Genomic DNA, 20,143 nt, shown 5'->3' with positions numbered 1-20,143 from the left:
TGTCAGAAGAGCAGAATCAGATCCATCAACCCATGTGACTTTCACCATGAAAGTCATATTTATTTTTGAAACCCTTGATAAGTTCCAAGTTCTAGCTCATAAAACATTCTTCTGGAAAATTTATCTTCCAGATGGATTTGATACTGGCCAACAAATTGTTGATGCAGCAGAGTTGAACCACAGCCCTTGATATAAAAATGATCTCTTGACTATGTGTTAGCTGAAACACATTTACAAAAGTATGAAAGGTATGATTACTTCTTATTTTACTCATACAGTATATCTGAGATGATATGGATGACCCTTAAAGAAATATTGTACCACTGAAGCTTAACATAGAGCACGTAAAATGAAAAACTGTGTTACAATACATAAATACATTTGCCAAACTATTTGAAAATGAAAATTAAATCCTTTACTGCTTCAAATTAGAATATGTTGAAAAACTTTCTCTCTGTCCAATGGTTCATGAAGTTCTATCAAAACAACTTTAAACTTGAAATATAAAACAACACTGTTTTTGAAGAAATTATACCTAATGTTTTCCCATTATTTTTAACAGGTTTATTACTGTATATGTAATCCATAATAAATGGATTCTGAATTGTTGTGCACATTCACAGATGCAAAAGACTTTAGGCAGTGAAGACGTTAGCTTTGCTAAGTCTAAGAAAGCATACAAAACAGACAGACTTTCAGAAGGGTCGACTATATCATCTTCACCATCATTAACTTACAGATATGATTTATATCCTTAAAAAAGAGTGATAAATGGCTTAAAATAAGATGTGAGGATTTAAATGGCATTTTGATATTGCCTTAAACCAGTTCTACAAAATTAAAATGGACAGAAGTGTTAAACTACCACATCTTAACTTCTATTTTATTTCTCACTGAAACATTGAATTAAACATGTAGAGGCAAATCTAAAACTAAAACATTATGGATTAAATTCATTTAAAACTGTTAAAAATTATTTAATGATTTAAATACATTACAAAATGCTGATATTTTGAGACAGATCAAATCAATAATACTAAAGTACACAATTTTGTAATCTCAAACCTTTAAAATATCTTTGGGTTATGTCAAGAACGCACCACACATTGCAAAATATCCAGTATACAAATAAGAAAAACTCTTAAAAAAGAAAAAAGGAAATCAGAAATTTGATATCTTTAAAGTTTCTCCTAATAACATAATGTATTACAGGTGCCAACATGATACAATGAAGATTTGAAGTAACAACATTGTAACTTTTTGGAATATTGACAGTATAATTACTCTGTAACACTCTCAATTATTAAAAGCCAGTACTATAATAATAATTAATAATAATAATTCCTTACACTTATATAACGCTTTTCTGGACACTCTACTCAAAGCACTTTACAGGTAATGGGGACTCTCCACCACCACCAATGTGTAGCATCCACCTGGATGATGTGACAGCAGCCATAGTGTGCCAGAACGCTCACCATTTACAGTACCAGATATCAGTGGGAAGGAGAGCTAAGTGATGAAGCCAATTTATAGATGGGGATTATTAGGAGGCCATGATTGGTAAAGGCCAATGGGAAATTTGGCCAGGACGCCAGGGTTATACACCTACTCTTTTCTAGAAACGCCCTGGGATTTTTAATGACCACAGAGTCAGGACCTGGGTTTTACATCTCATCCGACGGACGGAAGGTAGGTTCTTGCATGCACAAAGACTAAGAGCTAATATCCACCTGTTTCTAAAGAAACATACCTAGCTACTGGTGACACAATCTTTTTTGTCCACATTTTTGTAAACAAGATAAAACAGAATTAAAACAGTATATACAGTACAACCACTTTCTTTTTAGTGCATGTTAAAGAATTCTTAAGCACATTCAGATTCCCCTTGTTGACTGTGTATTTTGACCTCACATTGAGACACAGAGGAACCAGGACAAGTTCTATTTAATCAATTTGGTTATCATCAAATACCTGATTAAAAACAGGGATGATTAGGTTCTTGAGTGGTTCAATCAGTTAAAGAATTTGAGCACAAGTTGAAATCTACAGTCTAGACTTCACTATTTGGAATCTGGGCAATGTCACTTACATGGAAAACAGGTTACAGTGGGGGAAACTCCAGGGTACTCTTGGCTTTCCTGCAAACAGTGAATTTTTTGATGCAGAGGGCTGCTGCCCTTCCAAAGACTTAAGTGAAAAAAACTAACTCTCCTGTGAGGTGCAGTGGAGCTCACAATGTGTCAAATGATGGACAATATTATTATTAAACTTTTATAACACTTTTCATAACATATCATTTGTAGGCACTTTGCAATAAAACAGCCAACAAAAGACATTGTTTGTGCAAATACAGTAAACAGAATTAAAATAGAAAGGAAAAGAAAAAAGTGAATTTTAAGAAAGTCTAGAAGGACACCAGAGCATATTAGGTCTGAACATTTCAATTTCTGCACATATAATTTTATTATAAATAAACCCTATTGTAAACCTTTAATAACTCCTTATTGAACTTACTAGAGCTTTCACACATTCTTAGCCTTTGAAAATGATCATCTTTAGGCACTTTGAAATAATGCAATCAACAAGAAAGCCAAGTGTATATATATATTATACAAGTAATAGGTTTATTCCATGCTGAAAAAAAGAAGAAAGAAAACACAACATTTTGGCCATGGAGCCTTCTTCAGGTGTGAGAAAGACAGGGCAGTAGGCAAAGGTAATGTAGCGGGAGAACAAAGGCTGGGAGAGAGGAGGAGTGAGAGGCGGGAGCAGGGGACAGAAAGAGAGGCCAAACAAGAGGTGTGAGGTCAGAATAGGTGTAGAGAGGTGTGAAATGAAACCTGAAATGGAGAAAATTTAGAAGAAAAGTAGTCTGTTGTTAAGAGAAGGAGGAAGGTGTGATCCTAGCTTTAGGATAATTTTGGTTTCTGATGTACAGTATGAGTTCGGAGAACACAGACGGAGAGATTAGAGTGGTCATGGCCATCAGAGGTGAAATGGGAATCTGTAACATCATCAAACACGATGATCTGCATAGAAATGAAAGCTGATGCGTTACCTATGAAGAATCTGTCCCAATAGTAACACAGATATTAGATAAAAGGAGCAAAGAAATGAGGCTTGTGGGGTACAAGGTGAGACCACATTTGGAAAGGAGGAAAAATGTTCAATTGGAAAACAAAAATATTTATAATTTACACAAAATATATATTTATAGCAGGACAAGAATTGTTAAAAGACTATCAAAAACTATTAACAATCTTTGGTAGATCATTATTAACCCCAATCTGTTGATATTATTCATATTATTTTTGATCTTTTCCATACTGATATTTAAAACAGGTTTAACACCACCAGAAGAGTTTATTAGATATACTCTTCTTGTTAACCATTAAAACACTAAAATAACAGGAAAATAAGAATCTACTTTTTACAATTCTCAAATAGTTACAATGATAACAACAATAATTACAATTACAATTTGAATTCTGTCATAATTATAGCAATTAAAGCTACAGTAAATGAATATATATGCAGACAGGTCTTCTAACAAAACAAAAGTCTTTTTAAGAAATGTATTAAAAATCAGTCTGCTAACACAAGAAAATGGAATAGGAGACACCCTGTTGTATAAAATAAGGTTTATTGGAAATAAGGTGTTCATTAGACTGCTGCAGAACGCAAAACTTGTTGAACATTGAGGACTACCAAATGCAATAAAAAATAACCCTTGGATGACACATTTCGCAAGGCCTGGCAGTGTTACAACATTAATGTACTATCATTATTACCACTTGAAAAACATGATCCAAATTTAAATGATGGGTAAAAATGATGATCTATATCTGATGAGAGGCTTGATCACAGTTACATGACCAAATACAGCAGAACCTTTTGCTGGTCTGGCAAAATGATCTCAATAAAAGCAGCTCCAGTGCACCACCCTGAGCACTGAGAAGCCTGTGACGTTCCAACCAGTGGTAAGCTGCTTCAGTTTCTACATTATTGCCAATAAATGCACATTACTGGATGCAAAACATTTCAGAAAATACCCTTGAAAATCCCTCACATTTAATAAATGTTATTCATAACACAAACACATTTAAAATGTAACATTTAAAATAGACATTTCCAAGAAAAAAATAACTTTCTCTCACTTTGGTTCTTTACTACATTGTATGATCAACATGAGGCCATGAATGCTAGTATCCCAGATGAAGAGAACTTTTATGGAGATTCAAACAGTAACTTATGTAAGGACAAGGAAATATTTTTTTTTGCAGTGCGGAGTACTAAATCCATCTTCCTGTGCTTGCTGTCGAACAAGGTAAAAGAGCATGCACGTTAATAAAAAACAGATTGTTAAGAACAGTTTTCACTGTATTGCAAGGAAATGTTATGACTTATGTGTTAGCTTGCGTTTTTTATCTTTATATTTCATGTCAGCATTGCATGCATTATTCTTAGGCTAAATTTTATTGATTTCTAAAAAAACTAATGCCTTTTTGTCAAGGAACAAATTTCAAGTTAATACTTAACTGTCATAAAGCTTAAAGTCTCTAGAAAGAAATCAAGTTTTTTTCTAAAGTGTTCTGGTCTGCACTCTCTCAAAGTCTGCTTCTCTAGAAGTTCCACTCCAGTACATTCAAAGCAGACCGAGATTCACAGTGATAATCATTTCACTGTTAGTTCACAGGAGGAGTGATGCTCTTACTCACATATTCAGAAAAATAAAATAGAAAAAATGATAGCCAAAAAGGACGTTAAATGCCTTCTTGCTTGTATTTAAATAGTATTAAACATTTATAAATACACTGTAATTTATGTTCTGAGTGGCTGCATCTGTATAGAGAAATGCATTAAAGTAAACTCCAGTATTTATTGCAGTTTTAAAGCCTTCTGGGATATAAATCACAATCCAATCTATTATTCTTCAAGATCTAAGTCAATTAATAAGCTATCCTGTAAATCTTAAAGCTTCTAAGATATAAGAAATATAAATATAATTAATGTACCTTCCTGTTCGGTTTGACAGTAAGCAGCCACCATGAGTACCGATGCGGAGATGGCTGCATTTGGCCCAGCCGCCATATACCTCCGTAAGCCAGAGAGGGAGAGAATTGAGGCACAAAACAGACCCTTTGATGCCAAAACCGCAGTTTTTGTGTCTGAACCCAAGGAGCTGTACCTCAAAGGTGTCCTCCAGAGTAAGGAAGGGGGCAAAGCCATCGTCAAAACTGAGAGTGGGCAGGTAGGTAGCATTTGCTAAGAGTAAAGGAAATTTCAAGGTTTTTACTTCATCTACTGCATTAATTATGAATAAACTTCTGATTTTTCAGACTTTAACAGTAAAGGAGGATGAAATCTTTCCCATGAATCCTCCCAAGTTTGATAAAATGGAGGACATGGCCATGATGACTCACCTCAATGAAGCCTCTGTGCTGTATAACCTCAAAGAGCGTTACGCAGCATGGATGATTTATGTAAGTGTTTCACTGAAGCCAAGACAAACCAATTCAATTTCAATTGACAAAAAAAAAATCATTAAGACTTAATTTCAAATACATGAATATCATTCTTCCAGACCTACTCTGGGCTGTTCTGTGCTACAGTGAACCCCTACAAGTGGCTCCCAGTGTACAACCCTGAGGTGGTGGCAGCCTATAGAGGCAAAAAGCGCATGGAGGCTCCGCCACACATCTTCTCTGTCTCTGATAATGCCTATCAGAACATGCTCACAGGTACGTAAATACTTATGTCTTACAGTTATCTATATAGATTTACTTGTTAAAACACTTTATTCAACTTTATGATCCAGTTAATCAATGAAAATATTTTCTTTCTAGATAGGGAAAACCAGTCCATCCTCATCACGTAAGTATTTCTATCATATTTTTTAAAATATGGCATTACTTTTTCATTATTTCTATTTTAAATAAACCTCTATTTATCCTCAGTGGAGAATCCGGTGCTGGAAAGACTGTGAACACAAAACGTGTCATCCAGTACTTTGCTACAATTGCAGCTATTGGGGACAAGAAGAAAGAGCAAACTAGCAAAATGCAGGTTAGACAGCACTGCTAATGGATCAAAACAGCTGAAGAGATCTTGGCTGTAACACATTGAGTGATGATCCCATGTACTTTGCAGGGAACTCTGGAGGATCAAATCATTTCAGCCAACCCTCTGCTGGAGGCTTTTGGAAATGCCAAGACAGTGAGGAATGACAACTCCTCTCGCTTTGTGAGTTAGTCTTCTATTAGTCTCACACAGTACCAGTTAATTTGTCAAATGTTTTACTGTAGTTTTCTAATATGTAATATTTGCATAATCAATAGGGTAAATTCATCAGAATTCATTTTGGAACCTCAGGAAAACTGGCTTCTGCTGACATTGAGACTTGTGAGTTATTTTAATTCTCAGTAGTTCACAAACATGTAGCTTACTCCCATATCTCTTCAGAATTTTAAAATATATATTTTTACTTCTATTATTTCACAGATTTGCTGGAGAAGTCCAGAGTAACATTCCAGTTGTCAGATGAAAGGAGTTACCACATCTTTTACCAGATCATGAGCAACCACAAACCAGAGCTTATTGGTAGGTGAAAGTTGATAATTCATATCACTTTGACTTTTCCTTAAAAACTATAGTTTGTGGCATATTTATTTCCTTTTTCCCCGCACAGAAATGCTCCTTATCACCACCAACCCCTATGACTTCCCCATGATCAGCATGGGCCAGATCACTGTGGCCAGCATTGATGACAAGGAGGAGCTGGTTGCCACAGATGTAAGTTCAAACTATATGAACAATAAGATTCTGGATGTAACATTTATTTGTATTTCAAAATGGAATGTTTACACTTAATCATACAGACTGCCATTGACATTCTGGGGTTCACTGCTGAGGAGAAAGTTGGCATCTACAAGCTGACAGGAGCTGTGATGCACCATGGCAACATGAAGTTCAAGCAGAAGCAACGAGAGGAGCAGGCCGAGCCTGATGGCACTGAGGGTAAAATGTATACTTATTTTACCCCCTCCATTCTTAATGCTCCAGTCAGACAAACTTAAATTATACTATAAAAGAAATGAATAAATATGCTCATTTAATAATTGAATCCTTAATTAATTAGTCAGATGTACTGTATAGTCAAATAGTCTTAGATTTTATATGATCTCTTATTCTTGTGTTATATTAAAGGTGTGTGGTGCAGTAAAGCAAATGATGTGAGGTGATAAACTGGTTGACATCAAACAATTTTAAACTCTTTGGTACACCTCTCGTTGCAAAAAGTGCTAATACAAAGGCTAGAAGTCATCTTAAGCAGCAGCTAGTATACAGTAAATCCAGATTTAACCTAAACATTATTTGTGTCCCCTCTGTTGCCTGGTCATGTGGATTGAGTGTAACACCCTGGTCATTTTACGTAGTTTCCATGCTATACAATTCATTGTGTATTCTAAAACAAGGCATGTACTGCTGTAAAATAGAGATAACAGAATAATAATGGATAACAGAAGTCTGTGTTTTGAGTATAACTATATTTTTATATGCTGTGACTATAATGAATGCATTTTTTGATATTCAGTTGCTGACAAAGTTGGTTATCTTACGGGCTTGAACTCGGCAGACCTGCTCAAAGCCCTGTGCTACCCCAGAGTGAAAGTGGGAAATGAGTTTGTGACTAAGGGACAGACTGTTCAGCAGGTATGATGTTTACTTCTAAACACATTGTCAGATTGATTTTCAAGAAATGAAAGTTGTTCTTTATCTAATAAGATAATGTGTTGATTTGTGAATCCTTTATTAGGTCAACAATTCAGTTGGTGCCCTGGCTAAGTCTATCTATGAGAAGATGTTCTTGTGGATGGTTGTCCGCATTAACCAGATGTTGGACACTAAGCAGGCAAGACAGTTCTTCATTGGTGTCCTGGATATTGCAGGGTTCGAAATCTTTAATGTAAGTTATGATTTCAATATAGTGTATAATATGTGTTTATGCATGCATTTGTGCAAGCTGAAAGGGAAGACTAGAGATAAGAATACAAAGAGAGACAGAGGATTTAAAAGCAAGGAAATACATTTCTTTAAAGAAAATCCACACTGTCAACTTCAACAATTTGTGTATGGTATTTTTTCAAGACCCCAGGTACTCTCTGTGTCTCTTATTTTCTTGTTTGTGTTTTACTGCAAATTTAATTTCCCTTTGCATTCTGAAATTATTTTGTCATTGTTGATCATTAAGACACTGCATATAGAACAACTGATATGCCTAGTGGCTTTCATGATTTTAAATATAAATTAAACTGAATAAAATGTTGTGCATAACCCTTTCTGTTCCAGGCATTCACAATCCAGCTTTCTTAATGGAACTTTGTAAGATATTCTTTTTAGACCAGAAATCTGTCTGGCTGCTCTCCTTTATACTGTTTCTGTATGGAAGAAATACATTTGAAATAAATGAAGATAAATACACTATTCCTATTGTAATACTTGTAATACTATATTTTAAACACTTTTTTGTATTTCCCTTTCCTACAGTTTAACAGCTTGGAACAGCTCTGCATCAACTTCACCAATGAGAAGCTGCAACAGTTCTTCAATCACCACATGTTTGTACTGGAACAAGAAGAGTACAAGAAAGAGGGAATTGACTGGGAGTTCATTGACTTCGGTATGGACTTGGCTGCCTGCATTGAGCTCATTGAGAAGGTTTGTATGATTATTGATGCAATTCATTCAGATGATACTGATTTTTGCAATCTATATTATCCATATTTGATCATACGGACTGAGTTTTGTTATCCATATCATCTGAAATAATTTGTCTGAACAGCCAATGGGAATCTTCTCCATCCTTGAAGAGGAGTGCATGTTCCCCAAGGCCTCAGACACAACCTTCAAGAACAAGCTCTATGACCAGCATCTGGGCAAGTCCAACTGCTTCCAGAAGCCCAAACCTGCCAAAGGCAAGGCTGAGGCCCACTTCTCCCTGGTGCACTACGCAGGCACAGTGGACTACAACATCAGTGGCTGGCTGGACAAGAACAAGGACCCCCTGAATGAGTCTGTTGTGCAGCTGTACCAGAAATCCTCCATGAAACTGCTGGCCTTGCTGTATGCCAGCTTTTCCGCTGGTGACGGTTGAGTATTAGTTTTTATTATTTTTGCTAAATACTGTACTGATTTTGTAGTTTTGGTTCCTTAAAAATATTTTTTTTTTTGGGAGCCTGATCATTTTTCTTTTCTATTATTTTTACAGACGCTGGTGGTGGAAAGAAGGGAGGCAAGAAGAAGGGTGGTTCTTTCCAGACTGTGTCTGCTCTCTTCAGGGTAGGTTATAATTGTTCCAGAAAAACGAATTTGGCTCAAATTACATATAATTAGGTTTCAACTTTAAAAATGGACTTTTTGAAAGCTTTCTCCTCTTTAAAAAATAACTACATTTAATATCCTCTAGGGAATGCATGTTTTTATTTACATAAACATAAATTAAGATTAATTAAGATCAGCAGAGAGATTAAAACATCTTCATTTCTCCTTCAGAAGCTCTTAATATACAGTAAATGCTAAAGTATATAATCAAACAGTGCACTTTAAACTCCACAGGAGAACCTGGCCAAGCTCATGTCCACCTTGAGGAGCACCCATCCTCACTTTGTGCGCTGCCTTATTCCCAATGAATCAAAGACTCCAGGTAATGAGCACAGAATGTTTAGATCATTTTAAATTTACATCAAGATATGGTGGTATTTTCTTTATTCAAAAGATGTAGCATCTGTTTAAAAACAACTATATCTCATTCTTTCTTTAGGTCTTATGGAGAACTTCCTGGTTATCCACCAGCTGAGGTGTAATGGTGTGCTGGAAGGTATCAGAATTTGTAGAAAAGGATTCCCAAGCAGAATTCTGTATGGAGACTTCAAGCAAAGGTACCGTAAAAATTAAAGCATAATTAACTTAGAAATGTTTACATTTAATTCTTAGAGATTAATGGATACACAAATACCTAGGAAGGAAGAAGAATTTCAATACTATTCTTTTCTCTACGTTTCTGAAAGATACAAAGTTCTGAATGCCAGCGCCATCCCAGAGGGTCAGTTCATTGACAGCAAGAAAGCTTCAGAGAAGCTCTTGGGATCAATTGATATTGACCACACTCAATATAAATTTGGGCACACCAAGGTAGGACTTCAGCAGTATAAAAAATTAAAGGAAATAACACAAAGGTGCAAAATAAGCCTGAAATGTTTTGTCAAAGTTGACAAGTATTTTAATACGAAGCAATTGCACGTTTGTTACATACAGTACATATGGTAAGAACAATACTTGACTGTTTTCACTCTGGCACATATGCACATTTGCTACATGTTTATGCTTGAATAAATAGATGTATAAAGTTTAAATAAATAAAAATGAGAAAATCAAAGTCAATAAGGCTAACACCAACACACACCTGGGCTATAACAGTTAGGGGGCTCCAACAACTCATGCAGCGATTGAGATTTATGGGTGACTCACATCATGTACAGAAATATTCTAATTAAAACTGCTGTGTATATATTTCATTGAGATAAAAGTTCTTAAACAAGTCTCATATGGGTATTGAATAAAAGTCATTTGCCCTCTGATATCAAGTTAAAATTTCTATTTAAATCTACCTGCAGTACAAGCACTGTTTGTGTTGATCACTGTTGCCTTTTCGGATTTGGGCTCCTACAAATTGTAATCTTACAATTACTCTTGCCATATGTAAAGAGAACTAAAAATCATTAAAGAATGTCAGTAAGACTTCTACCCTACCAACACAAATCTTGCCTATAATTAGGGACTTCCAACAAATCATGTAGGGCTTGAGAAATATCCTAATAAAATGTATACTGTATTTACAGCATATTTTATAGATAACAAAATGCTTAAATCTTTCCCCTCAATTTCAGGTATTCTTCAAAGCTGGCCTGCTGGGTACCCTGGAGGAGATGAGAGATGAGAAACTGGCTGCCCTCATCACCATCACTCAGGCTTTGTGCCGTGGCTTCGTCATGAGAGTGGAGTTCAAAAAGATGATGGAAAGAAGGTAAGAACAAAAATGGAATGAGAATGAGAAACTTGGGCTGAGAAACATTAGAAGAGTTTTCCATCCTGGACAGCCTTCAAGAGCAGCAGCCCTTGTAAGGAACAGTTTTCTGACAATAGATGAAAGAATTCTGAAAAGTGCCACTTAATGGCAAATTACGTTTAACAAGCTTTTAACTTCAATTAACGTAACTACTCATAAAGTACTGTAACTTATGACCTGATAAAAACATTAAAGGTGGTGTTAAAGCGATGAGTTAATTTATCAAACATGTTTCTTGCAGGTGTTAAATGATTATTTAATCACAGGAGATGTTTTAATTTCAACTGAAAAACCCATATCTGACATACATTCAAAGAAAAGGGCAATAGAAACAGTCAGAACTATTATCTGCCAAAACAGTTTACATTCATCTGAGTTCTTGGTATATTCCTTATTGTATCACAAAACAAATACAACATTGAAAAAGAAGTTCAACATTGAAAAACATAACAAATATTCATTTTTTTCATACAGAGAGTCCATTTATAGTATCCAGTACAACATCCGCTCATTCATGAATGTGAAACACTGGCCATGGATGAAGCTGTACTTCAAGATCAAGCCTCTTCTGAAGAGTGCCGAGGCTGAGAAGGAAATGGCCAATATAAAGGAAGAGTTTATCAAGTGCAAGGAAGACCTGACAAAGGCAGAAGCCAAGAGAAAGGAGCTTGAGGAGAAAATGGTTTCTCTTCTGCAGGAGAAGAATGACCTTTTTTTACAAGTGCAGTCTGTAAGCACGACCTGTCTATTCTGCAATATTAAATTATATATATTATATATATTCTGCAATATTAACATACAGCTGCAGCATTGCTGAAAACATGATTTTTGTATCTAACAAGTACAACTCTGAAATGTAATTTTAGATTTAGTAACTAAAATCAATTATTTATCAACAGGAAATGGAGAGTCTCTCAGATGCTGAAGAAAGGTGTGAGGGGCTGATTAAAAACAAGATCCAGCTTGAGGCCAAAGTGAAAGAGATAACAGAGAGACTGGAGGATGAAGAGGAAAGTAATGCTGAGCTGACAGCCAAGAAGAGGAAACTGGAGGATGAGTGCTCTGAGCTGAAGAAAGACATTGATGACTTAGAGCTCACCTTGGCCAAAGTGGAGAAGGAGAAACACGCCACAGAAAATAAGGTTTGCTTCTAAAATGTCCAAAATAACTAACTAGTCATTGAAAATGTATAATGATATGCTTAAAGATTTATTGAATACTTCCAGGTTAAAAACCTGACTGAAGAGATGGCCACTCAGGATGAAAGCATTGCCAAGCTAACCAAGGAGAAGAAAGCCCTCCAAGAGGCTCATCAACAGACCCTTGATGATCTACAGGCAGAGGAGGACAAAGTCAACACTCTGACTAAAGCCAAGACAAAGCTTGAACAGCAAGTGGATGATGTAAGTGACACATCCAAACACATACTTCTTGTATTTTCAGACAGCCTGAACTAAAAGTAATAATGTGTCAAATATTCTAGCTTGAAGGTTCACTGGAGCAAGAAAAGAAACTCCGAATGGACCTGGAGAGAGCCAAGAGAAAGCTGGAAGGTGATCTGAAACTCTCTCAAGAATCTGTCATGGATCTGGAAAATGAAAAGCAACAGTCAGACGAGAAGATCAAGAAGTAAGATTGTATTAAATATATAAATATATATGTCATTTGAAAATGCTGTAACAATTACTATAATACTGTGAATATTTTTTCTCCTTCACAGGAAGGACTTTGAAATAAGCCAGTTCCTCAGCAAGATTGAAGATGAACAAGCACTGGAGGCCCAGCTGCAGAAGAAGATTAAGGAGCTACAGGTATTTCAGGGACAAACCTAATACTTATTTTGGGTTAACTGTATTTCTATTATTTTCTATAATCGCCTACATATTATATACTTTCATTTTCTACAAATCATTTCTACAATCATCTAGGCTCGTATTGAAGAGCTTGAAGAGGAAATTGAGGCTGAACGTGCTGCTCGGGCCAAGGTTGAGAAGCAGAGGGCTGACCTCTCCAGGGAACTTGAGGAGATCAGTGAAAGACTTGAAGAAGCTGGAGGAGCAACTTCTGCCCAGATTGAGATGAACAAGAAACGTGAAGCTGAGTTCCAGAAGCTCCGCCGTGACCTTGAAGAGGCCACTCTGCAGCATGAAGCCACAGCGGCAGCTCTCCGCAAGAAGCAGGCTGACAGTGTGGCAGAATTAGGGGAGCAGATTGACAACCTGCAGAGAGTCAAACAGAAGCTGGAGAAGGAGAAGAGCGAGTACAAAATGGAAATTGATGACCTCTCCAGCAACATGGAATCAGTTTCCAAGTCAAAGGTAAAATCAAATCTGACCCTTATTGATGCAATCATATTACACACATTTTTGTTTTTACTACAGTATACTGTAAGATGTTATTATCTGAATGACAGGCTAATCTGGAGAAGATGTGCCGTACCCTGGAGGACCAACTCAGTGAACTGAAGACTAAGAGTGATGAAAACGTCCGCCAGGTCAATGACATTAGCACACAAAAAGCAAGGCTTCAGACAGAAAATGGTAAAATATTATTTAGTGTTACTAATTTTGGCTATTTTCATAAACAGAACAATGAAAGTTTCATTTACTATTGTTTTGTGCCCTAAGGTGAACTTGCTCGTCAGCTAGACGAGAAAGAAGCTCTGGTTTCCCAGCTCACTAGAGGCAAACTGGCCTTCACTCAGCAAACTGAGGAGCTGAAGAGGCAGCTGGAGGAGGAAGTGAAAGTAAGTTGTGTTTATAATACACAGTATGAGATTCTTTGCTCCTGTTAATTTCTATTTTAGGAAGGTATCACAGTAGTCCTACTCCAGATATAAGAAAAATACATTGTTGGCTCCAGTTTGAAATAGCTGATGTAATGTGTTGCTGCTATAGGTAGTAATGCAGCCACACTTTTATATGAAGAGCAGGGAGATAACATGGGCAAGCAGTCAAGCAGCTGCATGAGCACATAGCAAACTGTTAACAGACAGCAGCAGGGACAGCCTGGCACAGCAAGACAAGCACAGGCAAGTGTAGTAAAGGAAATGATTAGAACAATTCTTACTAATTTTGCTTTTTCATTAACAGAAGAATTAACTATATTTATTAAGAACAATGCTCATTCATTCAATGTATGTTTGTTTAGAATGATGCCCTATGTAGAACAGGTGCTGAAAAACTGCAACAATACACAAAATGTAACAGAGCATTTATTATTTTTTCCAATGAAACGGTTTAAAAATCAATAAATGTAAAGATGGAAAGAATGAGAAGGATGTTAAAGGATGCAAAATATGAACAAGCATACTGCAGCTACAATCTACAGTATGGAGCAGCTCTGGATTAAAAGTCTAGGAATCAAAGATAGTTTTTTTTCTAAAATAGGACAATTATTTGTATATTAGAATGAAGAATAAATTATGAATCCAAAAAATGTGATGAGGAAATACAGTATCAGATTCTCCAAGTTTAATTATAATCATCATCTGAATCAAGTAGGTATGTAGATGAAACAATTACACATTTGTAAATACAGTGAAATTAAAGTAGCTGACAGTAATCCCTTTCTTTTGGAAGTATATTTTTAGCCAATATATTCCCTTTTTAGGCCAAGAATGCTCTGGCTCATGGTCTCCAGTCCGCTCGCCATGACTGTGACCTGCTCCGGGAGCAATATGAGGAGGAGCAGGAGGCCAAGGCAGAGCTGCAGCGCTCAATGTCCAAGGCCAACAGTGAAGTGGCTCAGTGGAGGACAAAATACGAGACTGACGCCATCCAGCGCACTGAGGAGCTTGAGGAGGCCAAGTAACTACATTATTTCTACTGTTAAATTGAAAGTTTTTCTTAAATGATTGAATCAATTCAAACAATCTGCACTTTTCTCAGGAAAAAGCTTGCCCAGCGCCTCCAAGATGCTGAGGAACAAATTGAGGCTGTGAACTCCAAGTGTGCCTCTCTGGAAAAGACCAAGCAGAGACTTCAGGGTGAAGTGGAGGACCTCATGATTGACGTGGAGAGAGCAAATGCCCAGGCTGCTAACCTTGACAAGAAGCAGAGAAACTTTGACAAGGTGAAGAAGCAATTCACATAGAAATGCAAAAAACAGTTCAATTACTTTAAAATAAGACACCTTAATCCTTGTGAGTAAATGTCTGATATACTACTGTAGTTCATATTTCCACAATTCTTTTTTTCAGGTTCTGGCAGAATGGAAGCAGAAGTTTGAGGAAGGCCAGGCTGAGCTGGAAGCTGCACAGAAAGAAGCTCGCTCTCTCAGCACTGAGCTCTTCAAGATGAAGAACTCCTATGAAGAGGCTCTGGATCATCTTGAGACCCTTAAACGGGAGAACAAGAACTTGCAGCGTAAGTACAAAAAGAGAAAAATGTTGAGTTTATAAGGCTATGGAACTATAAGATTAAAAGATTAAACATGTTACTCTCCTTAGAATATTTACATTCTGCGTAATATATCTTCCAAATAGAGGAGATCTCAGATCTCTCTGAACAGATTGGTGAGACTGGAAAGACCATTCATGAGTTGGAAAAAGCAAAGAAACAGGCCGAGACAGAGAAGTCTGAAATTCAAACCGCGCTGGAGGAAGCTGAGGTACTAAACACAAAACATAAAAAAAATTGGTGGATATTTTAAAAACTTTTCTTAAGTAAGGTTCTTAGATTGTCAGTGTATTTTTAGAATGTAAGAAATACATTATTTAAAATGCTAATTTGATATTCCTGGTCTGTTTTTCCAAGTTCTATTTTTAAAAAATACAATATAAAAGGTGTGCTATTTACTTCAATATGTATTACCTGATATTATTGTACTTCATTGTCTTTTGGGTATACATCAACATTTTCTGTCTTCATTATGTAGCATTTAATTTCATATTTATTTTGTATAAGTGCTAAATTAATACATAGAAGAAAACATTTCATAGGTTGTCAAAGCACAGCAGACCAGGAAATCTGAGCTATAGCTCTTTGCTTCCTCCTACATTATCAGATTTAATTATTTCACTATTCTTTGTCCAGTAGAATAGGAATTTACAAATGTTATCTTTACATCAGGCATCACTGGAGCATGAAGAGTCAAAGATCCTTCGTGTGCAGCTGGAATTGACTCAAATCAAGTCTGAAGTGGACAGAAAGATTGCAGAAAAGGATGAGGAAATGGAGCAAATGAAGAGAAACAACCAGAGGATTGTGGACACCATGCAGAGTGCTCTTGATTCAGAGATTAGGAGCAGAAATGATGCCCTAAGAATTAAGAAAAAGATGGAAGGAGATCTCAATGAGATGGAAATTCAGCTGAGCCATTCCAACCGCCAGGCTGCTGAAGCCCAGAAACAACTAAGGAATGTCCAAGGACAACTCAAGGTACTGAAAATTTTACCCTAAACCATAAATATTCATGCTTTTTTTATTTTTAAGGATCATTTGATAGTCATGATGGCGTTTTGCTTTTATCAGGATGCCCAGCTGCACCTGGATGATGCCCTTAGAGGACAGGAGGACATGAAGGAACAGGTTGCCATGGTGGAGCGCAGGAACAGCCTGATGCAGGCTGAGATTGAGGAACTGAGGGTTTCCCTGGAACAGACTGAGAGAGGCCGCAAAGTGGCTGAGCAGGAACTGCTTGATGTCAGCGAGCGTGTGCAGCTGCTGCACTCCCAGGTTAATAAAAACCTCATATTTCTTACAAGTTATTAAACTTTCATCTTTCTTTTCATATTTCTGTAAGTTAAAAATGTTGTCATTTCAGAATACTAGCTTGATCAACACAAAGAAGAAGCTTGAGAGTGACATTGTTCAGCTCCAAGGTGAAGTTGATGACACCATCCAGGAAGCAAGAAATGCAGAAGAGAAGGCCAAGAAAGCTATCACTGATGTGAGTTACCCTCATGATTTAAATTCCCATTTAATTATATTAGGCTTATACAGTATTTGGTTCAGGGAGTATAATAACCCTCAGAAAGTATGATATGTTTTTAGGAAATGCATCTACAAAGTGTTAGTTTACATAAAGTTCAGGTAGAAAGAAAGGTAAGATTACAAGCAAGTATAATAAAATCATAAAATTACAAAGAGACAGGCATACAAACAACATAAAACAGTTTTGTGGAACACAAATGGTTCAGAAAAACAAATTAAATTCTAAAATAATAGCAATTATTTATTAGAAGTGTAGACAAAAATTAATAATTCAGATACCCTGTTGGCATGCGCTATATGTTCAAGCGAGTACTGTATGTTTATTCCATTTAGCTGCAAGTTTTTAAATTCGTACTATGAAATTCTTTAAGCTTATTCCATGTTATTATGAAGTTGCTCAGAGTTCCATTACAATCTAAACCAAACAACCTTCCCCATTAATAATTAATAATTACAATTTATTTGTTCTCTAGTCTGTGCTAAAATGTTTATGCTCAAGCCGAAATCTATAAACTAATTTAGCACATATGCTCAGTCTGTGTGATCCATCTGTTGTTTCTTGATGTCTTTGCTAAAAGTGATACCATTTTGGAAACTTAGCTCTGCTTATTTCTTCAGGACTTAAAAAGCCCAGGTAGAAATCTTTCCTCATGTACATTATTTTTGCTTAATAGATTTCCTTTTTAACCAGACATGAAGTCAGAGCCCAACACCACTATTCACCCCAAAAAAGAAGATTCTTGTAACAAAGAACATACAGTACATACAGTCCTTGTCTTTGATGTTAATAAATTCCAGGCTGCCATGATGGCGGAGGAGCTGAAGAAGGAGCAGGACACCAGCTCTCACCTGGAGAGAATGAAGAAGAACCTGGAGGTCACAGTGAAGGACCTGCAGCACCGTCTGGATGAGGCTGAGCAGCTGGCAATGAAGGGTGGAAAGAAACAGCTCCAGAAGCTGGAGGCCAGGGTAATCTGGGTGGGATGAACACGGTCCATTTTATACAAATACAGAGAAAAGACTTGTCTTCACATTTGATTGGATTTGTAGGTACGTGAGCTGGAAAACGAACTTGAAGCTGAACTAAGGCGTGGAACTGAGGCCATTAAAGGTGTCCGAAAGTATGAGAGAAGAGTCAAGGAGCTCACGTACCAGGTAAAATACTGATTGCTTACCATAATCTCCTCTAATGAAAAAAATATACATTTGTGCTGTAATTCAGTTTTGAAAATCATTGTGTTTTCTTCTCTACAGTCTGAAGAGGACAGGAAGAATGTGAACCGACTCCAGGATCTGGTCGACAAACTGCAACTGAAAGTGAAGGCTTACAAGAGACAGGCTGAGGAAGCTGTAAGCCATGGTTTTAACAAGCTTTTAGTAGTTACTTTCCTACGTCACAAATTACAACACTATATATAAAAACATTTTTGCCATTTCAGGAGGAACAAGCCAATGCTCATCTCTCCAAGTTCAGGAAGGCTCAGCACGAGCTGGAAGAAGCTGACGAACGTGCTGATATAGCCGAGTCCCAGGTCAACAAGCTGAGAGCCAAGAGTCGTGATTTGAGCTCCAAGGTAAGATTAAGAAATATATGATTAAGATAAAAGTGGAAACATATTATCAGTCTTCTTGTAGAGCCGTAGAGAAGAGAAACTTCAATATTTTAAGCAATTAACTACAGTAGTTATAAGTTATTAGTAGAATGTGAAAATTCAAACAATTCCTTTGGCATCTGGCAGAATCAAACAAAAATTATTTTTCTGGACTTCACACAAATGGCTTTGCCAAAGTTTTTTCAGTCTAAACTATAGTATTGTAGGCCCTCATCAGGCAGTGATGGGGCACTGAGCAATGAGGCTGGAGATGTCAGCCTAAGCAAAGTATGATGGGATAGATGGGAACCTGTCTGGGATAGTGGGGAGATATCAGGGTCATTAACTCCTGGGACTTGGGGTGAAGGACAGGGGTTTATGTACAGTACACATTGTGCATGTGTGACTATTCCATGTTTCCTGGCCTGAATTAGTCAGGACCCTGTACCTTCATTTTGTGTTATAGTAACTTTACTTTTATTGGCTAGGGAGAGCAGTACTTTTAAAGATAGCTGTCCTACAGTATATCTTTCTGATCAATAAAAGACCAATCCCATTACCACTTGTCTGCATGATTATTGCCCATGTTACACTGGTGTCACGAGTGGGCATTACAACCTTTCCTTCCCTCCCAAGCACCAGGAGTTAATGTCCCTGATATCTCCCTGCTATTCTGGATAGGTTCCCATCTAACCCATCATACACTGCTGAGGCTGACATCTCCAGCTTTATTGCTCAATGCCCCATCACTGCCTAAAGAGGGTGTTACAGTATACAATAGACTAATGTAAAAGTACAGGCAAACTGAAAATGTTTAAATTATGCCAGGTTAATTTATGTTATTAAATCTAGGCTATTTATTTACAGGTTAAGGAGGCAGAGTAAAGAAGACAAGGTGATTTCTCAACAAAGAAATTCATACAATATGAATTTCACGATTTTCTGTTAGTAATATTTGATTAATAAAAATATTCTCCAGCAAGGATTCCAAGTGTTTCTTTTATACAATACAATACAATTCGATACAAAATAAAAATGTATACCACAAAAAATTATACATATCTACACAAAATAATACAAGATCAACACATTATCAGATACTTAAGAAAGAAATATAATACCTGTAATTTTAAGAGTTTAGTTTTACATCCATTTTATACATTAGGAGAAATTTGTACAATAGCAGATATTCCTGCAAAACATTCATGATTATAATTTAAGAGCTCAGTTTTGGGATAAATATGATTATTTCAGAGTATCACTATATTTTTAAAGTTATGTGCATTGACGTTTGCACATCCATAAAAAAAGACACAAATGTCAAAGCCCTACATAAGGTGAATAAAGGTATTTATAGACACAGAACTGCTCTTACAGGGTATAAAAAGCTGCTTACAGCTTTTCTGACTTTTCATGTCAAACTCTTAGTAAATGTGGTAAAAATGCTACATGTTACAGATGGTTACAGATGATAGTAGAAGAAAATA

At 36.5% G+C, this 20,143-nt stretch overlaps 1 protein-coding gene across 1 annotated transcript; it reads left to right on the top strand.

Annotated features, from left to right (window-relative positions):
- The first annotated feature begins 3,933 nt into the window (after window positions 1-3,933).
- LOC102696920 (myosin heavy chain, fast skeletal muscle-like) lies at window positions 3,934-19,638 on the top strand. Its single transcript, XM_069194492.1, has 41 exons — window positions 3,934-3,983; window positions 4,287-4,330; window positions 5,039-5,254; window positions 5,343-5,486; window positions 5,588-5,744; window positions 5,850-5,877; window positions 5,961-6,069; window positions 6,154-6,246; window positions 6,342-6,405; window positions 6,505-6,603; window positions 6,692-6,795; window positions 6,882-7,020; window positions 7,598-7,716; window positions 7,820-7,969; window positions 8,551-8,721; window positions 8,846-9,152; window positions 9,272-9,342; window positions 9,619-9,706; window positions 9,824-9,941; window positions 10,071-10,194; window positions 10,950-11,086; window positions 11,603-11,858; window positions 12,028-12,270; window positions 12,355-12,531; window positions 12,612-12,757; window positions 12,849-12,939; window positions 13,057-13,446; window positions 13,542-13,668; window positions 13,756-13,874; window positions 14,741-14,937; window positions 15,019-15,202; window positions 15,330-15,495; window positions 15,615-15,739; window positions 16,201-16,509; window positions 16,603-16,806; window positions 16,895-17,020; window positions 17,863-18,033; window positions 18,115-18,219; window positions 18,319-18,414; window positions 18,504-18,638; window positions 19,524-19,638. Exons 3-41 carry the CDS (start codon window positions 5,051-5,053, stop codon window positions 19,539-19,541), a joined length of 5,811 nt encoding a protein of 1,936 aa, XP_069050593.1. The 5' UTR covers window positions 3,934-3,983; window positions 4,287-4,330; window positions 5,039-5,050; the 3' UTR covers window positions 19,542-19,638.
- The last annotated feature ends 505 nt before the right edge of the window (window positions 19,639-20,143 follow it).

Source organism: Lepisosteus oculatus, chromosome 9 (assembly GCF_040954835.1).
Source record: "Lepisosteus oculatus isolate fLepOcu1 chromosome 9, fLepOcu1.hap2, whole genome shotgun sequence".
Lineage (NCBI taxonomy): Eukaryota > Metazoa > Chordata > Actinopteri > Semionotiformes > Lepisosteidae > Lepisosteus > Lepisosteus oculatus.
The sequence above is the reverse complement of the archived record's forward strand: the minus strand, read 5'-3'. Positions and strand labels throughout refer to the sequence as shown.